General features: G+C 57.5%; 3 protein-coding genes across 3 annotated transcripts; 1 reads left to right on the forward strand and 2 right to left on the reverse strand.

The window, feature by feature from the left end:
• The first annotated feature begins 1,963 nt into the window (after positions 1–1,963).
• TSSK2 (testis specific serine kinase 2) lies at positions 1,964–4,153 on the forward strand. Its single transcript, XM_054592757.1, has 2 exons — positions 1,964–3,035; positions 3,696–4,153. Exons 1-2 carry the CDS (start codon positions 1,964–1,966, stop codon positions 4,151–4,153), a joined length of 1,530 nt encoding a protein of 509 aa, XP_054448732.1.
• An 862-nt stretch (positions 4,154–5,015) lies between these two features.
• Positions 5,016–14,714, reverse strand: ESS2 (ess-2 splicing factor homolog). Its single transcript, XM_054592834.1, has 10 exons — positions 14,543–14,714; positions 13,372–13,540; positions 13,179–13,280; positions 11,072–11,241; positions 10,844–10,961; positions 10,400–10,533; positions 9,464–9,566; positions 8,150–8,259; positions 6,079–6,194; positions 5,016–5,557 (listed from the first exon to the last, which is right to left on the reverse strand). The coding sequence occupies exons 1-10, from the start codon at positions 14,675–14,677 to the stop codon at positions 5,278–5,280; spliced, it is 1,437 nt and encodes a 478-aa protein (XP_054448809.1). The 5' UTR covers positions 14,678–14,714; the 3' UTR covers positions 5,016–5,277.
• Positions 14,715–17,805: 3,091 nt separating this feature from the next.
• Positions 17,806–19,284, reverse strand: GSC2 (goosecoid homeobox 2). Its single transcript, XM_054592726.1, has 3 exons — positions 19,041–19,284; positions 18,687–18,940; positions 17,806–17,910 (listed from the first exon to the last, which is right to left on the reverse strand). Exons 1-3 carry the CDS (start codon positions 19,282–19,284, stop codon positions 17,806–17,808), a joined length of 603 nt encoding a protein of 200 aa, XP_054448701.1.
• Between the last annotated feature and the right edge of the window lie 4,025 nt (positions 19,285–23,309).

A 23,309-nucleotide genomic window follows, 5' to 3' on the forward strand; every position in this document is an offset into this window, starting at 1 on the left:
AGAACATCTGGGGCACAGAAGAAAGTGGGCGTCATTCATACCCAGCTGTGACAATGGAACTGGGTCCTGGCCTGCAAACCCTCACAGCCAGCCCCTCTGAGGCATGCGGGAGTGAAGTACTGGTCATTTAGGCCAGAAAGAGCCCCCAGAAGAAAGAGGGCCTCAGGGAGAAGGCAGCTCTCGGGGAGGCCTGGCTGCCGGAGGGCAGTTGCCCACTGTGGGCCCGCCCTGCTGGGAACAGTCACCCCCGCCAGGCACCTGGACACTGGCTGCCCAGCCTCTGCCATCTTCCCGTCTTCCACATGGGCCTCCGGACACAGGGAGCTCCCCACAGGCTCCTGGAGCATCCACACAACCACACTCAGTAGATGTGTTACCTCTGGCTGCCTGCCGTCCTGCCCCTCGTCAGCCTGGTGGAGCCCTGCCCGCCAGCTCCATCGTCAGCCCCTGACCACCCACAAAGAAGCCGGCCTTCCTCCCTCTCCCCAAAACATGGGGTGCACGGCGCACCTGTCCTGACAGCGTGCTATCTGTGGGCACGGGATGCCTGTGGTGGAAAACAAATGAACCACAGGGCTTCCAAAGTGCCTAAGGAGATATATAGAGGAAGCCATGTCTTCCAAAGCAGAACTCCATCCATGTGCCCTGAAACGGGGTTTGCACATTGTTTCCAGGTGCAAAAGAAGGTCTGAGAGAGGCAAACAAGGGGCTTTCCCAGGGTTCCAACAGCTACAACACGTCACTCTTCATAAAGGCCCAACTGACATAATTTAGGACCCCTCCTCACCAGGTGCTTGCTCTTTACAGTGGACGCTCTGGGTGCTCCTGGACCTCAGCACACCCAGGTCCCCCAGCACCAAGGTTCTGCCCAAGGCCCTGCCACATCACTGACCAGCACGCTAGACCCTGTTGTTGCCCTGTTGCCCAGACCTCCCAGGGCCCCCCTTGTCCAGCCTCCTCTTGCCTGGTCAAAGGCACTGGCCTCCACTCACCCCGAAGCCCATTCTCTATGCTGCCATCTTACAATGTGATTTGAGTCATAGCTCTTCTTCCCATGTGCCCTGCAGTGGCTGCCCATCACTCAGGGAAAAGCCCCCACCTACCTTTTCCCTCGGAAACCTGTTTGTGCAACTCCGCCATCCCCAGAACAAGCCCTCTCCTGTACCAGGCTCTTCCTACCTGGATGCCTCATCGCCTCCTCTACCTGACTGAAGCCCAGCTCACCCTGCAGGCCTGCCCCAGGCCTCGGAATACACCTGCCAGCCTGCGACTTGCAGTGCCCCAGAGCCCTGCCTACCCTTGCACCCCTTGCACGTCCTGCTCGCTGCAGCACCGGTGGCAGCCGCAGCAGCTCTTGCCCACCCAGCTCGCGACCCCAAACAGAAGCTGCTCTTATTCACTAAGCTTGGAACCACCGCCAGCCTGGCCAGACCAGAGCAGTCCCTCCCAGGCACCGCCAGTTCTGAGGACACATGCCCTAGATGGACTTCCTTCATACCCCAAAGAAGCTGCAGGAAACTGGCCCTCATGAGACAGGAGCCAATGCAGAGTCAGTCCCCACAGCCAGGAGAGGAAACCAGCACAGGGCTGGTGCTCCGGCTGGACCTAGGCAGTCCCCGTCTTGGGCCTGGCTCATGACAGGGAAGCCATGATGAGGAGGAAGAAGGAGGGTTACCAAAGTCCTGGGTGCCAGCTTCCTTCCCGTGGGCGGCAAGTGGGCACTCCTACAGGCCAGCCTGGCTTCAGGGTTCTGGGGGCGCTGTTCCTCCCAGTCCAGGCTCCACTCCTGGCTGCCGGGCTTTATGACTTCACAGGCTGAAGTCACGTGGAGATAATGCTGAGCATTCCACGAGTCCAGGCCAGCCCAGCCAGACGGCTCCCCACACTGTAAATGAGGACAATGACTGCTGGCCCACGTGGGGAGGGGATGTAGAGGGCAGTGGCGCCAGCCGCTCCTGGCACCATGGATGATGCCGCGGTCCTAAGGAAGAAGGGTTACATAGCAGGCATCAATCTTGGCAAGGGCTCCTACGCAAAAGTCAAATCAGCCTACTCCGAGCGCCTCAAGTTCAACGTGGCAGTTAAGATCATTGACCGCAAAAAAACACCCACTGACTTTGTGGAGAGATTCCTCCCTCGGGAAATGGACATCCTGGCAACTGTCAACCACCGCTCCATCATCAAGACCTACGAGATCTTTGAGACCTCGGACGGGCGCATCTACATCGTCATGGAGCTTGGTGTCCAGGGTGACCTCCTCGAATTCATCAAGTGCCAGGGGGCCCTGCATGAAGACGTGGCACGCAAAATGTTCCGCCAGCTCTCCTCAGCCGTCAAGTACTGCCACGACCTGGATGTTGTCCACCGAGACCTCAAGTGCGAGAACCTTCTCCTTGACAAGGACTTCAACATCAAGCTGTCTGACTTTGGCTTCTCCAAGCGCTGCCTGCGGGACTGCAGCGGACGCATCACCCTCAGCAAGACCTTCTGCGGGTCGGCGGCATACGCGGCCCCTGAGGTCCTGCAGGGCATCCCCTACCAGCCCAAGGTCTATGACATCTGGAGCCTGGGCGTGATCCTCTACATCATGGTCTGCGGCTCCATGCCCTACGATGATTCCGATATCAAGAAGATGCTGCGCATCCAGAAGGAGCACCGCGTGGACTTCCCGCGCTCCAAGAACTTGACGGGCGAGTGCAAGGACCTCATCTACCGCATCCTGCAACCGGATGTTAACCGGAGGCTACACATTGATGAGATCCTCAGCCACTCGTGGCTGCAGCCCCCCAAGCCCAAAGCCATGTCTTCTGCCTCATTAAAGAGGGAGGGTGAGGGCAAGTACCGGGCCGATTGCAAACTGGACACGCGGCCAGGCTCACGGCCCGAGCACCGGCCTGAGCACAGGCCAGATCACAAGCTGGGGGCCAAAACCCAGCACCGGATGCTGATGGCGCCTGAGAATGAGGATAAAATGGAGGACAGGCTGGCCGAGACCTCCAAGGCAAAAGCTTCTGGAGCCGAGGTGGGGAAGGCAGGTAACTAGGGTGCGGAGGGCTGGGGGACCTGGTGCATGGTGGCACCCACGTAAGCTAAGTAGGCAGGTAGGAGCTGAAGAAGGCACAGGTGCAAGGAACCAGTAAAATCTGTCAATTAAACCACTATTTTGATTACGTTCTATTAGCTTTCTTCCACTTAGTAGCAAAGACATTAATTACTGACCACCAAATAAACCACAAAGTGTAAACAAGCATCAAGAGTGCCCCCTGAGGAGTCTTTTTCTCCAGGACTCAGCCAACCACCCTCCATGTGGCACGGGGGTCTCCAGCATAGGGGTCCAGGGACCGAAGCCCAAGCACAAGTACTCACGTACAGGCCTTGTGGGCAAGATCGCAGCCACGGACCATCCGCCAGGCTCCCACTGGCCTCTGTGACTTGCCCGTGCCCGGCGCCTCCAGGGCTGGCCAGGTGCATGTATCTCTCACCTCGGGTACAGCACAGCCCACTCTGACCCCATCGCACTCCTTCAGACAGCCCTTCCTCAAAGTTGTCCTCTCCCTCCGTCCCCTCCCCTCGCCCTGGAGCATCTACCTCATCCCATCCCCCAGGCAGGCAACCCCAGCCGAGACCTCTGACCTGCACCCTCTCGTCCTGATCACCCCACTTTGAGCCCTATTTTGTCACCCGCCATTCCCCAGGGCACAATCCCAATAGGCCGGCCCAGTGCTGGAAGCCGTCAGCACCCGGCCTTAGGCAGCCTTGCCTGGACAGCGTTGCTCTCTGCGTCTCACTCACGCCCACTGAGACTTCTGCCTCCGCACGTCCTGGGGGCATCCTCGGGCCCGGGGCCACCCTTCCCTATGGGGGAAAAGCATCAAAACCCACTTTCCAGTCTGAGCCCGTGGTCCAAGCTCACCTGCCAAGCCCACCTGCAGCCCCCTTGGTGGGTCCTAGGGCACAGCCAGGGCTCAGCCCCGAGGAGCACGCAGGAACTGTCATGGAGGGCAGGCCAGTGGTGCCCACGCAGGCGGCAGGCCCTGCACCAGCCTCCAGAGGACTCTGCGACTCCTGCAGGGCTGAAGGGGACCGATGCAGGAGTGCCCAGGAAGACGGCCTAGTGCAGGGCTGGGTGTACTCGAGCAGGACTCCAGCCTGAGGGTTTCCAGGTTGCCTCCCTGAGCGGCGAGCCCTCAAAAGCACAGTCTGACCCCAGTTGAGACCAGAAGAGACCCATCTGGCAAGAAGCCATGGCCTTGGGCCCCTGACTTCATGTGAAGCAGCTGATCTTAGACCATGTGAAGGGGGTTGGGCAGCAATGCGCTCAGGCTGCTGAGAAAATGCTGGCTATGGTGCAAACGGCGCTGTCAGGTCGGCATGGAGCCAGGCCCCAAAGCTTGACACTGTGGCCCAGGCTACTATCACCTGGGGCTGCTACTGGTGGGAGTGATAAGGTGAGATGGGTGACTCAGCAGCCTAAGAAGGCTGGCAGTGCCCAGAGCACTTGGGGAGAAGGGCAGGAAGGTGGAGACAGCCCTGCCCCACCTAGGCTGGAAACCAGGTGCTTGGAGGTCATGGCGAGGCCACTGGGTATTTCATGCAGGAGTGCCGCCTGACACCCATGCAGGACCCATGCAGTCCTGCACTGGCAAACCATGCAGGCCAGCAGGCCTGGCTGGGGAGGCTACAGACCTGAGCCCAGAGCCCCAGGTGGACCCTAGAGGCTGAACTCCCATGGGCTCTGTCCCTTCATCAGAGGACCAACACTTGGAGCGGAGGTGGGGGAGTCGGGGACCAGCTTGCTGTGAGCTCAGCTCAGAAGGTTTTAAGCCCAGGAGTGCCGCAGAAAGCAATGCAGGTGGTGGCAGGAAAGGCCACACATACCCTGGCCCTCGGGGGGTCATCCCACAGAGCAGCAGGCTCCCCAGGAGGCCCATAATCCTGAGACCTCAGTGCAGGCAGAAGGACGGCCCCAGGGCCGTGCAGGCCACAGGGTGAAGAGACCGCCTGCAGACTGCGCTAGGAGTTCTTTAATTCTGGTTAAATAGAAATGGGCATGGGTTCCATAGAAAAAAGTACTAGGAAAGCCCTGGGATGCACAAGGGCCATAGGGTGGGTCCTGTGCCAGCCTGGCTGTGACATGGCACCTTTCTTCTGTGGCTCCTGGGACAGTCACTGCTTTTGGCCCGGGCCTGGGTCCCCAGAAGGCTCGAGTCCTCTGCTGGGTGGAGAGCTGCTCTGCGGGCTCCACGAATCTCCCACGAGCCCGGCCCGGGCCTGGCCCTAGAAGAAGTCTGAGGCTTTGCGCCGGGCAGGGAGCTGCAGCAGGTTGTCTGTGATGGAGGCTGGGTCCTGGCTGAGGGGGGTGCGCGTGGCAGAGCCCGGAGCCGGTGTGCTCGTCGGGGTCTGGGGTCCGCCGGCTGGGGTCTTGAGGTGGGTCGAGCGTGCTGGGGACGGTGTGTAGCTGGCCCGCAGGGCCCGGTCTGTGTACTTGCTGGCCGTCCTGCTCACCAGGCGCTGTAGGGCTGGGGACATGGCTGGGCTCAGGCCTTTGGGGGTGAGGCTGGGGTGGAGGGAATGAACAAGAGAAAGAGGGGAAAAAAAAAAAAAAAGAGGTAGGATTAGGCCGGATGGGGCACCACCAGCAGCAAGGGCTGCCGCAGCTCCACAGAAGACGCACCGCAGACCCATGGTCATCCTGGGCCAAGGACACCAGTGGCTGGCATACCGCAGTGCGGCCGAACTTAACGGTGAGTGCTGGTGCTGCCCGGGCTGTGGGGCTGGGGTGGACCCCAGCTTTCCCTACAGGGAATGGTGGCACCCATCTCCACAGGGCTGACAGGAGCTCACAGTGGGACAGCAGGCCTGAAGGAGCCTCTTAGGGGTGGGCCCGAAAGGAGGTTGCAGAAAAGATGGAGGGGGCCTCCGCATCCTGGTCCACACAGGACCTCGCTCTGGCCCAGAGGAGCGGCCACAGGGCCCACTGAAGGGCCCTGGGCCTGCCTGCAGACCAAATGTCCATGCTGTGGGGGATGGCGCCGAGGGGGACAGGAGGAACCCCTGCCAGGGCCAGGCGCCCCTCACCTGGCCAGGTTCTCCGTCACTCTCCGCAAGGCCTCCTGCTTCTTGGCCCGGTTCTTGGCAGCGGCCTCATTGGCCATCTTCAGTCCCAGCCGCTCCCTGCGGCCCGGCTCCAAGATCTACAAAGCAGGTGCGTGGGGGGCCTGTGCCAGCCTGCCGCTGAGCCAGGCAGTCCCCCGCTGCAGCAGGGGCTGCCTCTTCCCATGGCCCTGCAATGCCAACAACCCAGTATCACCTCCCCTCTAAGCCCCGAAAGCCCCCAACCGCGTGGGCCGAGCTGCCCACCCCACCTGTCACTGTGGTTTCTCAAAGCCAGCACTGCGAAGTGAGGAACCTACAGCCTTTTAAAAAAGAAGAGGGTCTTGTTTTAATCTGCTTCCCTCTGGTTATCTGTCTCTATCGACCGTCTGTATTTCCTGTGAGAACTTACCAAAACGTGTCCTTGGCTTATTTTTCTAACAAGGTGCTTACCTTTTTTGTTTAGCTGTTTTTTACTATAGGGGTTTTATCCATGTTGGTTATATTAAACTATGTCATACAAATTTCTTTTCAGTTATTTGTTTTTAGTTTTACACATGACTTTCAGCTGTACTTAGGTTCATCATTTCCACAGAGTGTAAGCTAGACATCACTTTCTTTGCTTTTAGTTTACAGTCTTTTCTATCTTAAAATCAGATTAAATACTGATCACAATTTTCTCATTTTTTTTAATGCTTATTGTTTTATATTTAACTTCTCTGACTTTCTGGAATACATTCTGCCACACAGATTAAGGACCTAGTTTACTTCATTTCCAAATCACTACTTGGCACAACTTTAGTCACGATCTCTAACACACCCAGAATGCAGCCCTGGACTGAAGATTTTTTCAGAACTGTTCTTTTTCTACTGACCGGTAGGTTCTGGGCCCAGTGGCACATCTGACACATCTGTTGCTTTAGTATCAGACAGCAGAGCCTCCTCTCTATCATTCCTCTCTCAAGTTTTTTTCGGTTATTCTCGCAACCGAACAAATTTTAGAACCAAGGTATCAGAAACCTCTGCATACGTTCTGTCTGGACACATTACCTCTCTGAACTGCTCAAGGGAAGATGAACAGCAAGTGCTGCGCTGGGGAGGCCACAGGGCAGAGCCCACATCCTCGCTGGGGTGCGGGGGAGTCAGCAGTGTTCTCCAGATATAAGTCTGTAGTGTCTTTGCAAAAGCTAAGTTCTTCCTGGTTATTCTAAATCTCTGTTGCTGCAGTGAGTGATATCCCTTTTTCTGTTGCATTTCAAACTGACTGCTGCCAGCCTTTAAGGGACTGGTTCAAGATGACTGACCCAGCCTCCTACACAGGCCTTCTGCATCAATCCTGGACTCGAAGCTCAATTCTTTGGGGGTTAGAGCAGATGGTGTAACCCTGCGCCCTTTGTCTCTGTGACAACACCAGCCTCTGCCCCTGCCCCCCCCCCCAGCACTCCACAGTTGGTCCGGGTGGCAAACCACCACTGGAAAACCACACTGCATGCTCCCAACTTTTGGAGGCTTCTCTTCTTTCCCTTCCACAGAACACACCAATCAGTTTCCCTGACAAACTACATGTAGACCAGAGCACCTCATCTTCCCAAGGCTCCTTTGGGACTGGGCCCCACCTGCCTGCCCATGTGCCCACACTGCCCTAGGCCACGCCCATCTCTGCAACAGGCCTCCGTGTGCAAGCGCACAGCCCTCCTGAGGATGCGCACCACGCCTGGAGCCCCTCAGACCTGCAGCACAGCTGGAGCTCTGGGTCTGCCTCCAAGACCTCCCGTTGTCTTTGAGCAGCCTCATCCTAGGGCCTGCAAGCTGCCTAGGCCCCGTCCCTGCCCCTCCTGGACAAAAACAGCCATCCACCCACCCCTGTCCTCACTGTCCTGACTCCATTCAGAAGTGCAGTGGCTGAGCGGGTGTGCGGCCTGGCATGTGGCTCAGCCCGCTGGTCAGCTCTGCTTTGACCGTTGGCAGCGGGGCCATCCTCTGTGCACTGAGCTATGGGTGCTCAGAAGACCATACATCTGCTTGGGGTCCCTGTGCTCCCCTCTCCACAACCCACCTTGAAGGCTGGCCCTGGTGTCCTGTCCACGTAAGGAGTTTCCGATCCTTCGACCCTCAAGGGTGTGTTCTCAACCTCCCCCCAGGTCATCAGCGGGGACTCGTTCACACCTGCAGAGAGAGCCCGCAGCCGGCTCAGGCTGGGGGACCCAGGCAGGGGTGCTGCCCGGGCCCTCCCTCCCTCCACAGTCAACCCCTGCCCTGTGCATCTTCCAGCTAACAAACACCCGGCTGGCAGCTGGCCTCTCTCCTTCCCCAGGACTCTGGAACCCTGACATCACTGCCCTCTGAGAAAGAAACACCAAGGCCACTATGAGCCTAAGGCAAGCCCAGGCCGCTAGGGCTGCGGGGCTTAGCTTGGAGGCGGGTCTCTGGAGAAGTTGGGCTGGGTCAGCAAGAACCCCTTCCTAGCACAGGGCCAGGAGAGCCTCCTAGAGGTCACTGATGGCACCCCAGGCCAAGGAAAGAAATGTTCAGGGGCTTCCGGAACTCCTGTATCTCCAGAACCCCGGGGAAACCTGTGGCGCCTCCACACGCCCTAGCCTATGTCGTGGCAACCGGCTCCCCAAAGTGCAAGAGCCAGTGCATGAGAGGGCACAGGGACAGCGTGTGTACTGCAGGATGGTCCCCAAGGTTCATATACTTTCTGTGTGAGGAGACACAGCAATGGAGCCCAGAGACCCCTCCCTACAATGCCCTCTAAATTCGGGTTTGTAAGCATGGGGCACCTGCTAACGTGAGACCCTGAGCTAAGAAACGTTACCCCAGGACTGAGGGGCTGTCCAGCCCCAGCCCAGGCCAGTGGCAGGAGGTAGGCAGCCTGAAAGGGGCACAAACCCTGCAGCTCCCCAAGGCCTATCTTGCCCACCCCGCACGAGCCAGGCATGGCCTCTCAAGGTTCTAGGGTCACCCAGCCTCCTGCAGATGACAGCTTGCCTTCCACACAGGAAGGTTTCTGCCTGGCAACCCACAAGACAGCGCTGCCCTCTCTGTAAAGCAGCCCTCGGGACTCCCGAGGGCCCTGCGGCAGGCTTACCATGCCAGCCTGTCTAGCAGAGCCTCAATACCCCTGGCTCCGACCACCTGGATGTGTCCCACTCAGCTCCAGGTGAGGGACAGAGATAACCCAGCTAAAAAGGCCAGGACCCCCCCACATCTCTGGCCCGGTCTGCCTGAGAGTCCAACCCTGTCCTTGCAGATGGGACACTGGACCCGAGTCATCCAAGGTGTGGGGCAGACCTACGGGCGCGCCCAGAGTGCCCCTCCCCCAGGCAGTCCCACAGGGGGCCAGCTTGCCAGCAGGCGCGTTTCTCACCAGGGGCAGGAGAAGGGGTGGCAACGAATCCAAATCCGCCGACGCGAGGGGATTCCTGGGGGATCAGCTCCTTGCCATCGGGGCCCACCTTGCCCTGTTTGTGCTGGAACAAGCAGAGAGGCTAGTGTCAGGGGGCCCAAGGCCACTCTCCCCCACTGGCGGATGGGCAGGTGCACAGGGACACAGTGGACACGCTTCCCTTCCTACGGGGCACCACTGTGGCTCTGGGCTGGTAGCCCCCTTGGGAAAAGGGAGGGAGGCCCCTGGCCCCTGGAAAGACCTTGAAGACCTGTGAGAACAGGTGTCCAAAGAAGGAAGCTCCCCTCGGTCCTGCCCCTCCATGGAGGGTGGCACTCAGCCACACCCCACACTGCGCACTTTCAGGCGCTGATGACTTCAGGCCCCTGCAGGGGCCAACACCAACTGCGGGTGCTGTTTGTGCTTCCATCTCTTGCCATTAGGCCCCTGTAAGAGCCTCCAGAGCAGTCTCCCCGCCTCCTATCTCCCACCCCTCAACCCCATGAGCCACCATCACGTGGAACTCCCAGGCTCGGAAGCCTCTGCTGTCTGCCATGCCAAGCTCCCACCCCAGCCTGCCCATATCCTTCTTGTCCCTCCCTACCCCCACCCCCCAGCCCTGCCTAGTACAGAGGTGGAGGTCTGACCAGCCTGGCCTGGCTCCTAGCAGCTGATTTTGTCTCTGCCCTTGCCCCCCAAGGAAGTTGGCACAGATCTGGACCCACAGGGCATGTCTGGCCAAAACAGTGCCCCAATGTGTCGAGAAGACTCGGGGCCCTGCCACAGAGGTCCTGTGCAATTCTTCTGCACTGCTGAGCTCCGCCAAGACCAAGAATGGCCCTAATTAAAGAGGAACAGCCAACACCGAAGAGGTCATTTCCTCCCACAGCCAGCCCACTGTTGGCTCCCGACACCCACCTGGGCATTGAGGGCAGCGGCCTGCTGCAGCTGGGACCTGCTCAGGGCCTGGCTGAAGGGATCCCTGAGGAATCGAGTGTTCTTATGCACCACCTGCCGGGGCTTCTTAAACAGCTGCTCCTCATCAGGGACACCTGGCAGACCAAGGAGAGATGGCAGCAGGTGTCAGCCAGGTAGGCAGGTCCCACCTCCTCCCCATGCTCAGGGCCTGAGAGAGGCCGAGTCACTCCCCACTGAACAGAAGCACAAAGCCTACTTCGGTCTCCACATCACGGAACCTGAACAAATCTGGGGAGAACTTTACTCTCTCACTGACTTCACACACAGGCCCACCTGTCCCAAGACAGGCCAGCACCCCTCCGAGGCCCAGAATGCAAGGGGACACAGACACACGCCCTGAAGGCCAGATCCAAACACACAGCCCTGCCCTCGCTGCCTGCTCACCCTCTGGGTAGTACATGAGGGAGTTCTTGGCCCTGTACTTCCAGGTCTCCACACCAGCCTGGCTGCTCTCAATGGCTTGAAGCTCTGCCGATGGGAGGGCGAGATTATCTTTCTGCCTCTGTGTCACAGAAGGAAAAACGAGGGTCAGAAGCTCCCAGGCACTGTGCCCTGGTTCTGGGACTCCCCCACCCCAACAGAGGGTGCTTCTGCCTCTGCACCCAGGGGCACCTTCTCAAACTCCTCCTCGGCCTGGTAGAGCCAGGCATGGCGTGCTCGGCTCTTCTCCTTGGCCACCTCCATGATCTCCTGGAAAGAGGCGTTGTCCTCGCTTGTGTACCGGCTCAGGAAGACATCCAGGCTAGGCAGGGGTTCCTTCTCCTCCTCCTCTCCGGCCTCTCCTGCTCAGGGGTACAGGTGGGGTGACACAGAACCACAAATGGCATCAGCACAACTTTACAGTCCGGCAGTCCCAGGAACCACAATGCCCTACAGCCCTCACACCTGGTTCTGGGTCTGTGTGTGGGAGCCCAGACTGTCCGACAACTCCCCAACTCCCCACCTGGGGACAGCACTGACCACCCCAACTGCCCAGGGAGCCCTCAGGGGCTTTCCCCACCTGCTGGATGGCAGGTGAGGTGTGCAAGCTGACTCAGACCAGAAGGGGAGCACCCAGGCGTCAAAGAGCAGATGATCACGGTGGGTCTTCCCCACCCAAACTGTGCCAGTCTTGTAGGACCTGCCTCCGAAGCCCAGGCTCTCTCTCCATTCTTGGATTTCCTTACCCCAACAGCTCCGCCTCGCTTCCTGTACCTGTGGTACAGGTGGGTGACTGTCACCTAAGCCCCCTGACTTACTGGTGGGCCTGATGACAAGGACCCCATATATCTAGTATTCTGGATGGGGCCTCACAGGCACTGGGCCACAACCCCGGCCACCAGCGAAACCAGCACTCCCACTGAAGTGGTGCCCTTGCACTGTGCTCAGGGTACAGACATCAGCAAGGCCCTCCGTCAGGAGGGGAGCCTTTTCTTCCACTCCAGTGACAGCGCTGACTGCCTACTACGACCTGCTAGACTGTGCAAAGCAGTGACTGAAAGTTCAAGGGCCGGGGTCAGAAAGATGAGGACCCCATTCGGCCACAACAAGCTGAGACCTGCAGAAAGGACTGTTTTCCTGAGCCTCAGCTTCCTCCCCGATGACTGCTGAGTGACGACGGTACCACTGAGGTTACTGAAAGGATTCCTCTTTACTGAGCAGTTAAGAGGTATTTAAAGAAAAGGAATCTGCCAACTGCCTGTGATCCATGTGCCACACTGCAATGGAGACTCACTCTCCAGGGATATAGCACAAGGGACTGTGTTAATGGCAGAAAGAGCTGGGTTTTAAAGCAGAAAACATTATGTTTGTGTGAGCACATAAGGCATCTATGTTAGCGCATCATATCATAGACCAGAACCTAACAGAGAATAGCACCTTGTCCATCTGTACGGTCACTGACATTCTATTACTGATGAGAACACTGAACGACCGTGAGGAGGTCCCGTAGCATGTGGAACATTCATGTTCAACAGAACTCAGAATACTCTGAGTTCTAGAATGATCAGAATGTCCTAGAAAGACACCCTTATAAAGTTGAGATATATCATACACACTTCAGTAAACGTGTTCAAGAAGGAAAACACTCATTTGTTCTACTCATATTTGTGGAAGGCCCACCACACACCATACACTGTTCTGGATGTGGAGTATATAGACATAAGCAAGACGAAGAACCTGCTCTCGTGGAGGGGAGAGACAATAAGACAGAAATGTCATGTCCTGCGATGAGAAAACATAATGAGGAAAGCACAGAGCGCCAGGGGTGATGTGACTTTACACTGGGAGGTCAGGAAAGGCTTTCCTGAATGGGTAACCTCTGAGCAGAGACCTGGAGAAAGAGAAAGACTGACCCATGCAGTTATCCCAGGGAAGTGGCCAACTTGGAAGAAACAAGTGCAGAGGCCCTGAGGCATCTTAAGGAGACAGCAAGGAAAGGAGCCCTCTGAGGCCCACGAAGCCCCCCCTGGCAGGGGCTGGCACACAGTGTGCAGGCGGTGAGAGAGGGCGCAAGATTTCCATTACACAGAAGGGGACCAGAGGCTCAGAGGACTGCCTCACATTGGGGAGCTGAACCTAGATCCCCTGCCTCTAAGACCAGGGCTCTTTGACCCAAAGGGTTGCCATTTAGACAAGGAGATGCCACAGGTACAAGGTGTGCCATGCCTCTGGGCCACCCTCACAGGGTGAGATTCCCTGGCAATCCCCCCCATGTGACAGGAAGAGGGCGTTCACTCACCATCGCCATCCTCTAAGCCCCGGCCCCGGCCCCGGGGCTTGTGGCTCATCACTCCAGCGCCCGTGTGCACCTCAGGGGTTTCAAATGTGGCTGGAGTCACATCTGGGGTTAGAGGGAAAGGGGGATTAGAGTGAGCCTGAGGCAACAGCTCAGCAGATGCTCCCACCTCTGCCACCCAAGGGCGTCCTCTTACAGGGCGGCGGGGGCTCTCGGGACATCTTGCCCAGAGCAGAGCCAAACTTGATGGCAATCTGGCGCATCCGTTCCAGGTCTCCACTCTCCTCGGCCTCCAGGTATTCCTTCTGTGCCTGCAGCTTTTCCACGTCAGGAAAGAAGTCTCTCTGGATGACTGTCTGGAGGCCCTGTCAGGAGGGATCAGAACAAGAGTCAGAGCTGCCATTTGGGTTCCCCATCTCTCAGTCAACAGATGTACAAGCTAAGACAGCCGCTGAGCGCCGCACCCCCCAGGCCCTGCCCCCAGCCTCTGCCCCCAGCCTGTGTCCAGTCCAACGATCCCCAGAGCTTAGGGACATTTTCTAAGGCAGATAACATCCCATGCGGCCTAGCTGCAACACCTAACATTACTAAGTGCCCCTCTGACTGTCACGAAGCCCTTCGCTCTGTGCTCACTAACGGGTTATTCTCATTCTCATTAGCTGGCCTCACTTCCATACCAGCTAGACCAATGTGAGTGTGGCCACCTTCATTCCAACGGTGACCTCCTATTTCCAATACAAACCGATGACCTGGTTGACTTCAGCCAGTCACCCCACCACCAGCACCAGATCCCCAACTCTGCACCTCCAGCCAGACCTGGCTCCTCAGCTGCACACCTATGCACCGAACTGTTCACTGTTGCCACCTAGAGGCCTCCCAAACTTGACCAGTCCCAAACCAAACTGACTCCGAGCTCCGCGGAGCTCCTTCTCCTGCCTGTGTGCGGAAGGATTAAGACCTATTCAAGATGCCACAATCGCAACCTCTTTCCAGGACCCTCACTCAGCCTTTGCACTTGCTATTACTGCTCTCTAGAAAGTCCTCTTTGCTACTAGCCTTCCAAAATCTTATGTTTTAATAGGAAATCTCGTTTCCCTAACCCTCACCGCATACAAGCAGAACTGCCTCCTCTCTCCCCTGACAACAGTACTGGTGCCTCCTCCATCAAGCACAACCCCCCACCTGCATTGTGTTTATCTGGCTCGCGTACTATCCACACCCCAAGGGCAAGGACTTGGGCTGCTCCACCTCTGCGAGGGGACCAGAGTGTTACGACCTGTGAGCAGGAGGTACCCGAGAGGAGCGCCAGGCGAAGAGGGGGGCGAGGATGGACCCAAAAGTGGCCGGGATCCGCACCGAGGTCTCACCTCAATGTACTCTTCCTCGTCCAAGACCCTTTGCTTCCTCGTCGTAGTCCCGGCCTCCCCTGCCGCCCGCTTCCTCCCGGGCCGGGACCCGGTGGAGAGCAATAGGGCCCCGGGAGACGCGCTAGGCGTCTCCATCGCTGTCCCAGGACCTCTCAGACGGCACGTCACAGCGTCAGAGGGGCGGGAATGCGGTAGCTGCACAGGCGCTTCCAACAGTTGACCAATGGGGGAGCTGCGCGTATCGAAGGTCGATCCGCGCGCTGCAATGACGTCACAAGCCCTCGTCCTGATGGGAATTGTAGTCTTCTTCCCTCACTGCGCTGTTTATGTGTATCTGGGATGTGGGCACTAGACGGCGCTGTGGTGGCAGGGTTAAGGGGCGTGTCATTCACGCCAATCGTGAAAAGTTCCTGCACTAAGGCCTTGCAATGCCAATTTCTTGCAAATAATAACTGCGTATGCTTGTATATTATTAACAAAAACATACTCTTCAGAAAATTTGGTTATATACACGTTTCAAAGCTTTTATTCAGAGTTTATGTAAGAACCGAAGACAATTCTTTCTTAATAGTTATCTAACAAAAGAAAAAAAGAAAAATACGATGTTTTGATAAAGAAATGTCTAGTTAAAAATTATCAGGTCCCTAAATACCAGAGTGGGCTTCCCAGAAGAGGGTTAATTCTCACTGAAGTGGAACAGAAAATTGCCTAAGCACTTTCCAAGACTGATAATTTCTTCCCAAAAGGTGGTGTGAATTATGTCAAACAATTAAGTTTAGCCCCAGAATGATTTAGTACAATAGGCAATCATCCCTTCATTCACTGGTGATGGTTCCTGCCCTGGGCGGGGGGTGGGGGGCTGATAGTCCAATGAGGAAGAGGAACCCTGGTTAGGTCTCCCCTGAACAATCTTAGAACTGCAGTTGACAGGAGCAAGAAGTTGCTACTTGAGAAATCTTACCTGGGGACAGCCAGGGGAACTTACTGTCCCTAGGTAAGATTTTCCTGGGCAGGATGTGATTGCAGATCCAAAAGGTGAGCAGGCATTGATCAAGTGGACAGGGAAAAGCATGGGCAAAGGCCCAGCAGCAGGAGGGAGAAGACCTTTGAATATGCAGAGTACAAGGAGCAGTGAAGTGTCAGATGATGCCCGAGCGGCAGGCCAGGCTGCATGGGATGGGACCCTGTGGGTCATGGTGAGTTTTGCCTTTTCTGTAGGGGCAATGGGAAGCCCTTGAAGTGCTGAAGGCAGGTGAGAGGCAGGTTTAGACTTGCAGCCTTTCTGGAGAATGAATTAAAAAGAAAGCAGAGTGGATAGAGATGGCAAGACTGGAGGTGGCTGCAATGGTCAAGGTGAGCGATGACAGAGGTTTTCATCAGGCTGGTGCAATTGAAGCTGGGAAGTAGATTCTGGGGTTGTGTTTGGAAGTGAGATCAATTTGCTGTTGGCCTGTGTCTAGTGGATGAGGGAGAGGAGGGGGCAGGATGAGCACCAGCCCTCGGGTTCATGGACTGGATGTGCACGGGGGAAGAGCTTGCTTTCCCAGGACAAGGTGACTTAGAGGAGCTGTGGGCTTCTAGGTGAAACAGTCAAAAGAACAGTTGGACGTAGCTCAGGGAGAGGCCTGATCTGGGGGTGTGAACGTGGCAGCTGAGAATGGAAGAGATAAACCGGGATGAGAATGGAGATGAGAGTGGAGCGCCTGGGACTCAGCCTCAAGGACACCTGTATTAACAAGCCGCTGTGGAGGTGAGCCTGCTCAAGAGCAGCTAGAGAGAAAGGAGAAAAATCAAAAGGGCAACATAGCCACTGGTTCCTTGGAGGCGGGACTCTGATCCTGGCTGCCCCACACAATGACAAATATCCACCCAGCCAAGGAGGGCAGGGGTCCTGGGGCCCAGGGAGATGAGGGTGTTCCAGCCTGCAGGGGAGCTCTGCAGGCAGGCTGGGTGGAGGCCAAGGACAAGGCCCAGATTCAGGGAAAAGAGCTTTGTGACAGCCAGAAGTGTGCACCCTGGGAGATGAGGCAGCAGCTGCTGTCATGGAGGTACCCGACAGTGTTAGGGCAGCCCTGGCTGGAGACGCCATGCCTGCTGGGCTTTATCTCAGATGGCCAGCCTTGGAGAGTTCCAAGAACTGCAGCCCTGATTTCTGGGACTTTTATGGGTGAACTGCGTGTTGTGAGCTACTCTTCCCAAACTCCCTCTGGGACCCATAAGAAGGTAGAACAAAGCCCTCAAGCCAGATGAGGGGGATGTCAGATTCCTTGGGCCCATTGCTTGGTCTACTTGGGGAAATGAAGTCATATTTTCACACTATCCTTCACCCTGTGGGCAGGATGATGGAAGCAGACACCACGGCATGGACCACCCCCAGGGAGGAAGCCAAGGACCCCCAGCCATGCAGCAGCACCTGGAAGCCAGCACAGGCTCCCAGGGTGCCAGGCCATTATCAATGGGGTAGTATGCTCTGCCGAGGGGCACCCTAGTGCAGGGACTGAGTACTCACTAGGCTGTGCTCCCCAAGATAAGCTGGCTCCCCATTCCCTGGGAAGGAGAGAGGAGGGGGAGGTCCCGGCCGGGTGTAGGGATGGAGCCAGGGCAGACTTCGACAGGACTGCTTTTGTGGTGTTTTTAATTGCTTGTTTATTTTTCGTTATTGCAATAGGTTCACAGGATTGGGAGGAGGGTGTGGAGAGACCTCCCCTACTTTCTTATTCTAAAGGTCTGGACACAGAACCCAGTGCAGCCCCTTCAAACTGGCACCAACCCCAGGATACACAGACACTACCCACCAGGCCACAGGAGGGCTGCCGGCCAGGTCAGGGGACCGGGTGATGTACCGGCTGAACAGAGGAAGGAAGCCAGCAGCCCGGGAAAGAAAGGACTCTCGTCCTGCGTTGACAGAGGGTGGTTCCTGTCCTGGGGCGGGGTTAACGCCTGGGAGGAGGGGTGAGGAAGCCGACCTGCTCGGTGGTCCATCCCTATACCTCCCAGGGAATCGCCTGGTCCTCTGGCCCGCGTGCCATTGGGGAGGAGAGCGCACCTCAGTACTCGGTGTTCTCTCCTGTCACGGGTAGGTGGCACAGAGACACACACATGATCCTGCCGAGGGGCTCCTGCGTCGAGCACTAGTTCCAGGACACAGGAAGCAGTGCGGACGGGAAGAGGCAGGGGTCGTCCCTCAACTCTTTTTCGGGCAAGACTGCCAACTCTCTGAGCCGGCCCGGACACGGCCAAGCCCAGGAATAGCTCACAGGGGATCAGCAGCTCTCTTTCGGGGGCTTCTTGGCTCCGGGCAGGAGCCTCGCGGCCGCGGACGCTCGTTTCTGGTGTCGCCATTTGGCCCTGCGGTTCTTGAACCAGACCTGAGGAGAAGGAGGGAACAGCTCATGCAGGGCTCGCGTCCCGCCGGTCTCTCACATTTGGACCTGGAGTTTTGCTGTCCCGGCGAGCGTGTGGGCGAACGAGCGCAACGGCGTCCGCAGTGGGGAGCGGCTACACGGCACGGTCTCAGTCGCCGGACGGAAACCCCTTTCTCACTCGGCCCAGTCATTCATTCCCGGTCCCTTCCCACCCCCACACCCACCCCCACCTCCGCCCCAGGGCACCCAGGGAGCCCCTTCTGCCGCTCCGTGCGCTTCCGAGCTTCCCAAATTCTGGAACAGGAAGGTGCGGCCCTGTACTGTTAGGGGAAAATAAAGTTTAACACAAAAGAGGCCCGGCCGTGTAGTTCAGTTGGTTAGAGCGTCCTCCAGAGATGCACAGGTTGATTTGGTCCCAGGTCTGGGCACACAGAAGAATCAACCAATGAATAACCATAAATAAGTGGAACAACAAAATCGATGTCTGTCTCCACTCGCCCACGCTCTCTCTCTCTCTCTCTCTCTCTCTAAAAATCAGTAAATTAAAAAAAAAAAAAAGGAAAGGAAAACTAGGCTTACTTACCCTCCAGTTCCAGCGATATTTCCCCGCCCGCCCCTTCCACGAAACCGACCCCTGCCCCACTGGACCCAGGGTCTCCCTCGCCTCCTCCCGCGGCCAAGCCGCCTCCTGCGCCAGGGCCGCCCTCTCCAAAGGAGAAGGGAAGCCAGCCTGCCCGGACCCTTTGGGACCCCCCGGCAGTAGAGCAGGAGGCCCCCACCTCCACGCGCTCCTCGCGCAGGCGGATGCGGCCGGCCAGGCGCTCGCGCGTGCCCACGTCGGGGTACTGGTTCTGCACAAAGAGCGCCTCCAGCGCCTGCAGCTGTTCCTCGCTGAAGATGGTGCGATGGCGCCGCGTGCGCCGCTGTGGGCCGGGGCCGCCCGTGCCGGACAGCGCCCCGGAGCTTCCAGGAGGCACGGCCAAGGGCAAGGTCGCCGAGGGCGCCAGCCTCAACGGCCACGGCAGCCGCGCGCCTGCGGGACGAGGGTGCGGTGAGGCGCGGGGCAGGAGTCACGCACCGCACCGACCTCTCCGCGACCCCGGACACCCGGCGCCCGCGCCGCGCCCACTCACCCAGCCCGGCGGCCGGCTCCGGGGCCCTGCGGGGGCCGCAGCAGCAGCAGCAAACGCAGGGCGCGGCCTCAGGCACCCCGGGCTCCCCGGGCTCCGCAGGGCTTTGGCGGCCAGCCGGCTGCGGTGGGTGGGAGGCCCGGGCCGGGGGGCTCCGCTCGGGCAAGCTGGAGAGGATGTGCTCTATAGAGAAGGGGCAGGGCCGCCCGGGGCCCCTGCGGCTCGACGCGCCCCCCGCCGCCGCCATGCCGGCCCGGCCGGGTCGCCGCCGCCTCTGAAATATATACGTCGGAGGGGAGCGCGCCGTAATCCTCGGGCCGGGCGCCGGGTCCACGCGGGCTAATCCCGCCGCGTGGCCAGGAGCGCGCTAATCCCCGACCGCGGCGGCGGAAAATCCTGCCCCACCACGGCGTGCGGGGGCTGGCCGGCCCTCGGGGAGGGGGCCTGCAGGAAGCCCTGGCGCCCAAGTGCGTTTTCCTGTCCGGCCGGGAAGGCACGGAGGGCGCCTCCCCGGCCCGCAGGAGTGGCCGTCATCTCCCGGTTGCTGCCAAGGTAGCCGCCCTGAGACGCCCTGACCCTGGGAGCCCTTTCAGCGTGGCGGCGCCTCCTGGCTAGACCCTGGGTCCCCTCCTCCTATAGCCATGGTGGCCAGGGCTGCTCCTTGTCCCCTTCCGGGCCCTCCCGAGGCGAAAGACCAGGTCTGGAGAAACCCACCGTAACTGCGCTGTCTCAGCCCCCAAACTGCTGGGCTCCAACGAGTCGGGCCCGGCACCATCGGCAGCCCCACAATCCCACCGTTTTGGGGCCCCAAATCTCTTATCCTCTTCGGAACCGGGTCTCAGCCTCCTGGAGGGAACGGGCACAAGGGCAGGAGCTATGTCTGCTTATTACCAAAACCCGCAACCCTCCCCCCGCCCCCCACCCCACACACCCTCCCAAGAGGAAAGCGGGATGCTCTGGAGCAACTCATCCTGCTTTCCTCTGTGTTCCAGAATCCCCTCAGGAAACATTAAATACTCTTGCAGCACCCTCGTCACAGCTACGCTTCTCAAGAGCGGACTCGAGTGGGCTTCCCACCTCCTTACTTTTCAGGCCACTGCAACGTTGTCCACACACCTCCACCCACATACCCCGTCATGATGGCGACCTGAGCTTTGCCAAATTCCGAGAAGACTGTTTCATCTCAGTTAAGCACCATTGGACAGTGGGCCAGGCACTGCTGTTTAAGACCCTTTTTTTCTGGATTTCTGAAAAGATATGGTTGGCTTACAGGACAGAGCAACAGAATGCCAGTTTATACCACAATTGTCACTTCCAGTGGGACCTTCCATAGGTTTCTTCAGTACCCCGGGTTTGTTAATCTGGAGGCTCAGTGAAGGAGACACATCCTGTGAATAGCCCTGCCTCCTGGTTACAGAATGGCTGCCATGGCCCCAGACCTCCCATCTCTTCCCACATGTTCTTTTGGATGACTGTAAAAACCTTTCCTAGTTGACCTCCCTTCCAGAACCATATTCTCACCATTAGCTCAGAGAGGCCCCTGGTTGTCACTACCCATCAAAGTCACAGTTCTACTGGAATGGGGACAACAGTGTCGGTGGTCAGGAAGGCTGTGCCCTCCTCCTCCCAGGCCTGGCCGTTTCTTCATCGCTCCCCATTCTCATCCTTGGTGGCCGCCTCCAGCCTTGAAACTTGAGATATCATCTTTGTGACAGTGACTTCTGAGTGGGCACTTCCAGCCTGACCTCTCCCCCTGCTCCAGGCTAGCTCCTCCTGAAGTCTGCTCCGTGCCTCCATTTTAATCACCAATAAACATCTCCCAGCCACCATGCTCAAGACAGACTCAAGGTCCCCTTAAAATCCATTCCTTGTCTGGTATTCCCCACCTTGATGAGTGGCGCACCTGCCCACCTATCCACCTGGGTCAATACACCCTCTCCTCATCTCTCTGTTTCTGCATATACCCATCTCTTTGCCAGCCCAGCTTGGTAAGGGGCCCACTGTGCTGCTTTTCAAACATGCCACAGAATTTAACACACCTCCCCTCAAGAGGTGAAAGCTAGTTCCCTTCTCCTTGAATATGCGCTGGCTCAATGACTCGCTTCTAACTTCTAGAATGCAGTGGAAGGGACACTGATTTCTGAGACCAGGTCATGAAGCTAGGGGATATAGCTTCTCTACCTCCACATGTCTATATGTCTATTTGTCTACCTTGGAGTGCGTGCTCTTTGAACCCGGCTGCCATGCTGTGAAGAACCACCGGCAGCCACAAGGAGAGGACAGACAGAGGCGTTCAAACCAGCAACCCCAGCTGAACGGCCAGACAGCAACCAGCATGGAGCACCACGGGGGAGTGAGGAAGACTTCTGTCCCAGCCCCCATTGATTACCATGGTGCAAGAGACCAGAAATGAGACCTGCAGGAGGTAACAATGAGATGTCTATGTGGTTATGTAGCTCTAGATAACCAGACACGTTTGGTACGGGGACAGGGATGCTGCCTATACAAACCCTAAATCACATGGCATTGGCTTTGGGACTGGAAGGACCAGCTGAGATTGACAGTGTGTCATAGAGGAAAGTGAGGAAAATGCCTCTGGAACACGGAGGGAAGGAGATCCTTGTTATAGAGTGGCAAGAATTTAGCAACATTGTCACCTGCAGTAGAGCAGGAAACAGAAAATTGAAAATGTACCTAATGAGCCCTGGTTGATGTGATTCAAGTGGACTGAACACTGGCCTGCGGACCAAAAGGTTGCTGGTTCAATTCCCAGTCAAGGCACGTGCCTGGGTTACAGGCCAGCTCCCCAGTTGGGGACATGCAAGAGGCAACCAACTGATGTTTCTCTTCCTTTTGTCCCTCCTTTCCCCTCTCTCTAAAAATAAATAAATAAAACCGTAAAGAAAGAAAGAAAATGTACCTAATGAATGAGACAGAAGACCTAGCTATGGAGATGCCCCAAGTGGATGCTGAAGCAGTTGCCTGGCTTCTCCCGGCTACCTACACCAAATGGAGAGGAGAGAACCAAGAGGCAGAGAGAAATGTTCAATACAGAGAAGCTAGCCTACGGAGTGAAACACACGCCGACCGCATGAACAAGCAGTTCCGTTCCTGGGGATTCACCCTAAAGAAGTGAAAATGTCTGTTCACACAGAATGCTGCCCACGAGTGTTTACAGCAGCTTAATAAATCATCGCTCAAGCTTAGAAACAAGCCAGAAGTCCATCAGCCGGTGAGTGGAGGAAGGCACCGTGCTGAGTGCAAGAAGCCAGCCCGTCTCAAAAGGCTCCGTACTGTGTGATTCTGTTTACGTGACACTTTGGAAAAGGCATCATCAGAGTGACAAAGAACAGATGAATGGTTGGGGTGGAGGAGGACCGGGAGGGAGGCTTTTAGGTGAGGGAGCACCCAAGGAGGCAGGAGGGGAGAGAGGAAGATGCTGAGATGGAGGCTGGCTCCACTCTAGTGTGGGGTGTCTGGAGCCACCTTGAGTGAGGTTGGGGTGCACAGCCTCCCCTGCCAGGGGCCCCCATCTGGCTGATGCTCCAGAGAAGCGGTCACTTGTGAGCCACCAGCTCGTACGTTGGTGGTGGCGCGGCTCTGGGCGGGGCAGAGGGCTGCCCTGCTGTGCTCAGCCCCAGTGCTTCTCACATTAGGGTCACTGCATTCAGACTCCCCAGGATTCTGGTCGGTCAGTTTCTGGGCAGATGTAGGAGAGGAAGGCTGGTGGGGCAGGCTTCTCCCTCTGATGCCTGAGTTGGTCGTGAAGCTCTTACTGGACACTCCCCACCCCCCGCCAAGGAGTGACTGGTGCTTCTGGAGGTCTGGGGGCTCACTCGTTGGATTGATCCAGATCCTCCTCCTTGAGGACATCCAATGGGTCGGAAGATCTAACATCCCTGCTCCCAAGATCTGAGCCCAGTGCCTCTGCCAGTGTGGGGACCCCTTGGCTTGCTGCCATGAGGACCCGGGTGACCCAACGGCTGTCATATTTTCTGTTTTGTGCCCCTTTTACTGTGTTTCTGGTGAAAGTACCCCTTCCAAGACCCAGAGCCTAAAGTTGCAGGGATGCGAACATAGATTCCCAGCTGGGTCCCTGGGGACACTGGGGAGCGGAGCGCCCCACCCCACCCCAGGGCCAAACCCATGTATTACACTAACTGGAAACCGAGCACTGTGTCACACTGTTTCTCTGGGACTTCCTTGTCTCTGAAATTCTAGTCTGGCTGTCCAGGCCTCAGAACCAGCCTCGTCAACTGTTTGCTGCAGCCC

The sequence above is a fragment of the Pteronotus mesoamericanus genome, unplaced genomic scaffold (genome assembly GCF_021234165.1).
Source record: "Pteronotus mesoamericanus isolate MK-2021 breed Mesoamerican mustached bat unplaced genomic scaffold, CSHL_Meso_final scaffold_371, whole genome shotgun sequence".
Lineage (NCBI taxonomy): Eukaryota > Metazoa > Chordata > Mammalia > Chiroptera > Mormoopidae > Pteronotus > Pteronotus mesoamericanus.

What these genes read in the sequence shown, in the direction of transcription:
- TSSK2 (XM_054592757.1), top strand. Translation starts at nt 1,964, where the DNA reads ATGGATGATGCCGCGGTCCTAAGGAAGAAGGGTTACATAGCAGGCATC. An exon ending in AGCCGAGGTGGGGAAGGCAG is followed by an intron (nt 3,036 to 3,695) that starts GTAACTAGGGTG and finishes GCCATTCCCCAG; the next exon opens with GGCACAATCCCAATAGGCCG.
- ESS2 (XM_054592834.1), bottom strand. Translation starts at nt 14,677, where the DNA reads ATGGAGACGCCTAGCGCGTCTCCCGGGGCCCTATTGCTCTCCACCGGG. An exon ending in CACCCCTTCTCCTGCCCCTG is followed by an intron (nt 8,260 to 9,463) that starts GTGAGAAACGCG and finishes CTCTCTCTGCAG; the next exon opens with GTGTGAACGAGTCCCCGCTG. An exon ending in CACCAGGGCCAGCCTTCAAG is followed by an intron (nt 6,195 to 8,149) that starts GTGGGTTGTGGA and finishes CCTGCTTTGTAG; the next exon opens with ATCTTGGAGCCGGGCCGCAG.
- GSC2 (XM_054592726.1), bottom strand. Translation starts at nt 19,284, where the DNA reads ATGGCGGCGGCGGGGGGCGCGTCGAGCCGCAGGGGCCCCGGGCGGCCC. An exon ending in GGAGCCGGCCGCCGGGCTGG is followed by an intron (nt 18,941 to 19,040) that starts GTGAGTGGGCGC and finishes CTCGTCCCGCAG; the next exon opens with GCGCGCGGCTGCCGTGGCCG. An exon ending in TGCGCGAGGAGCGCGTGGAG is followed by an intron (nt 17,911 to 18,686) that starts GTGGGGGCCTCC and finishes CCTTCTCCTCAG; the next exon opens with GTCTGGTTCAAGAACCGCAG.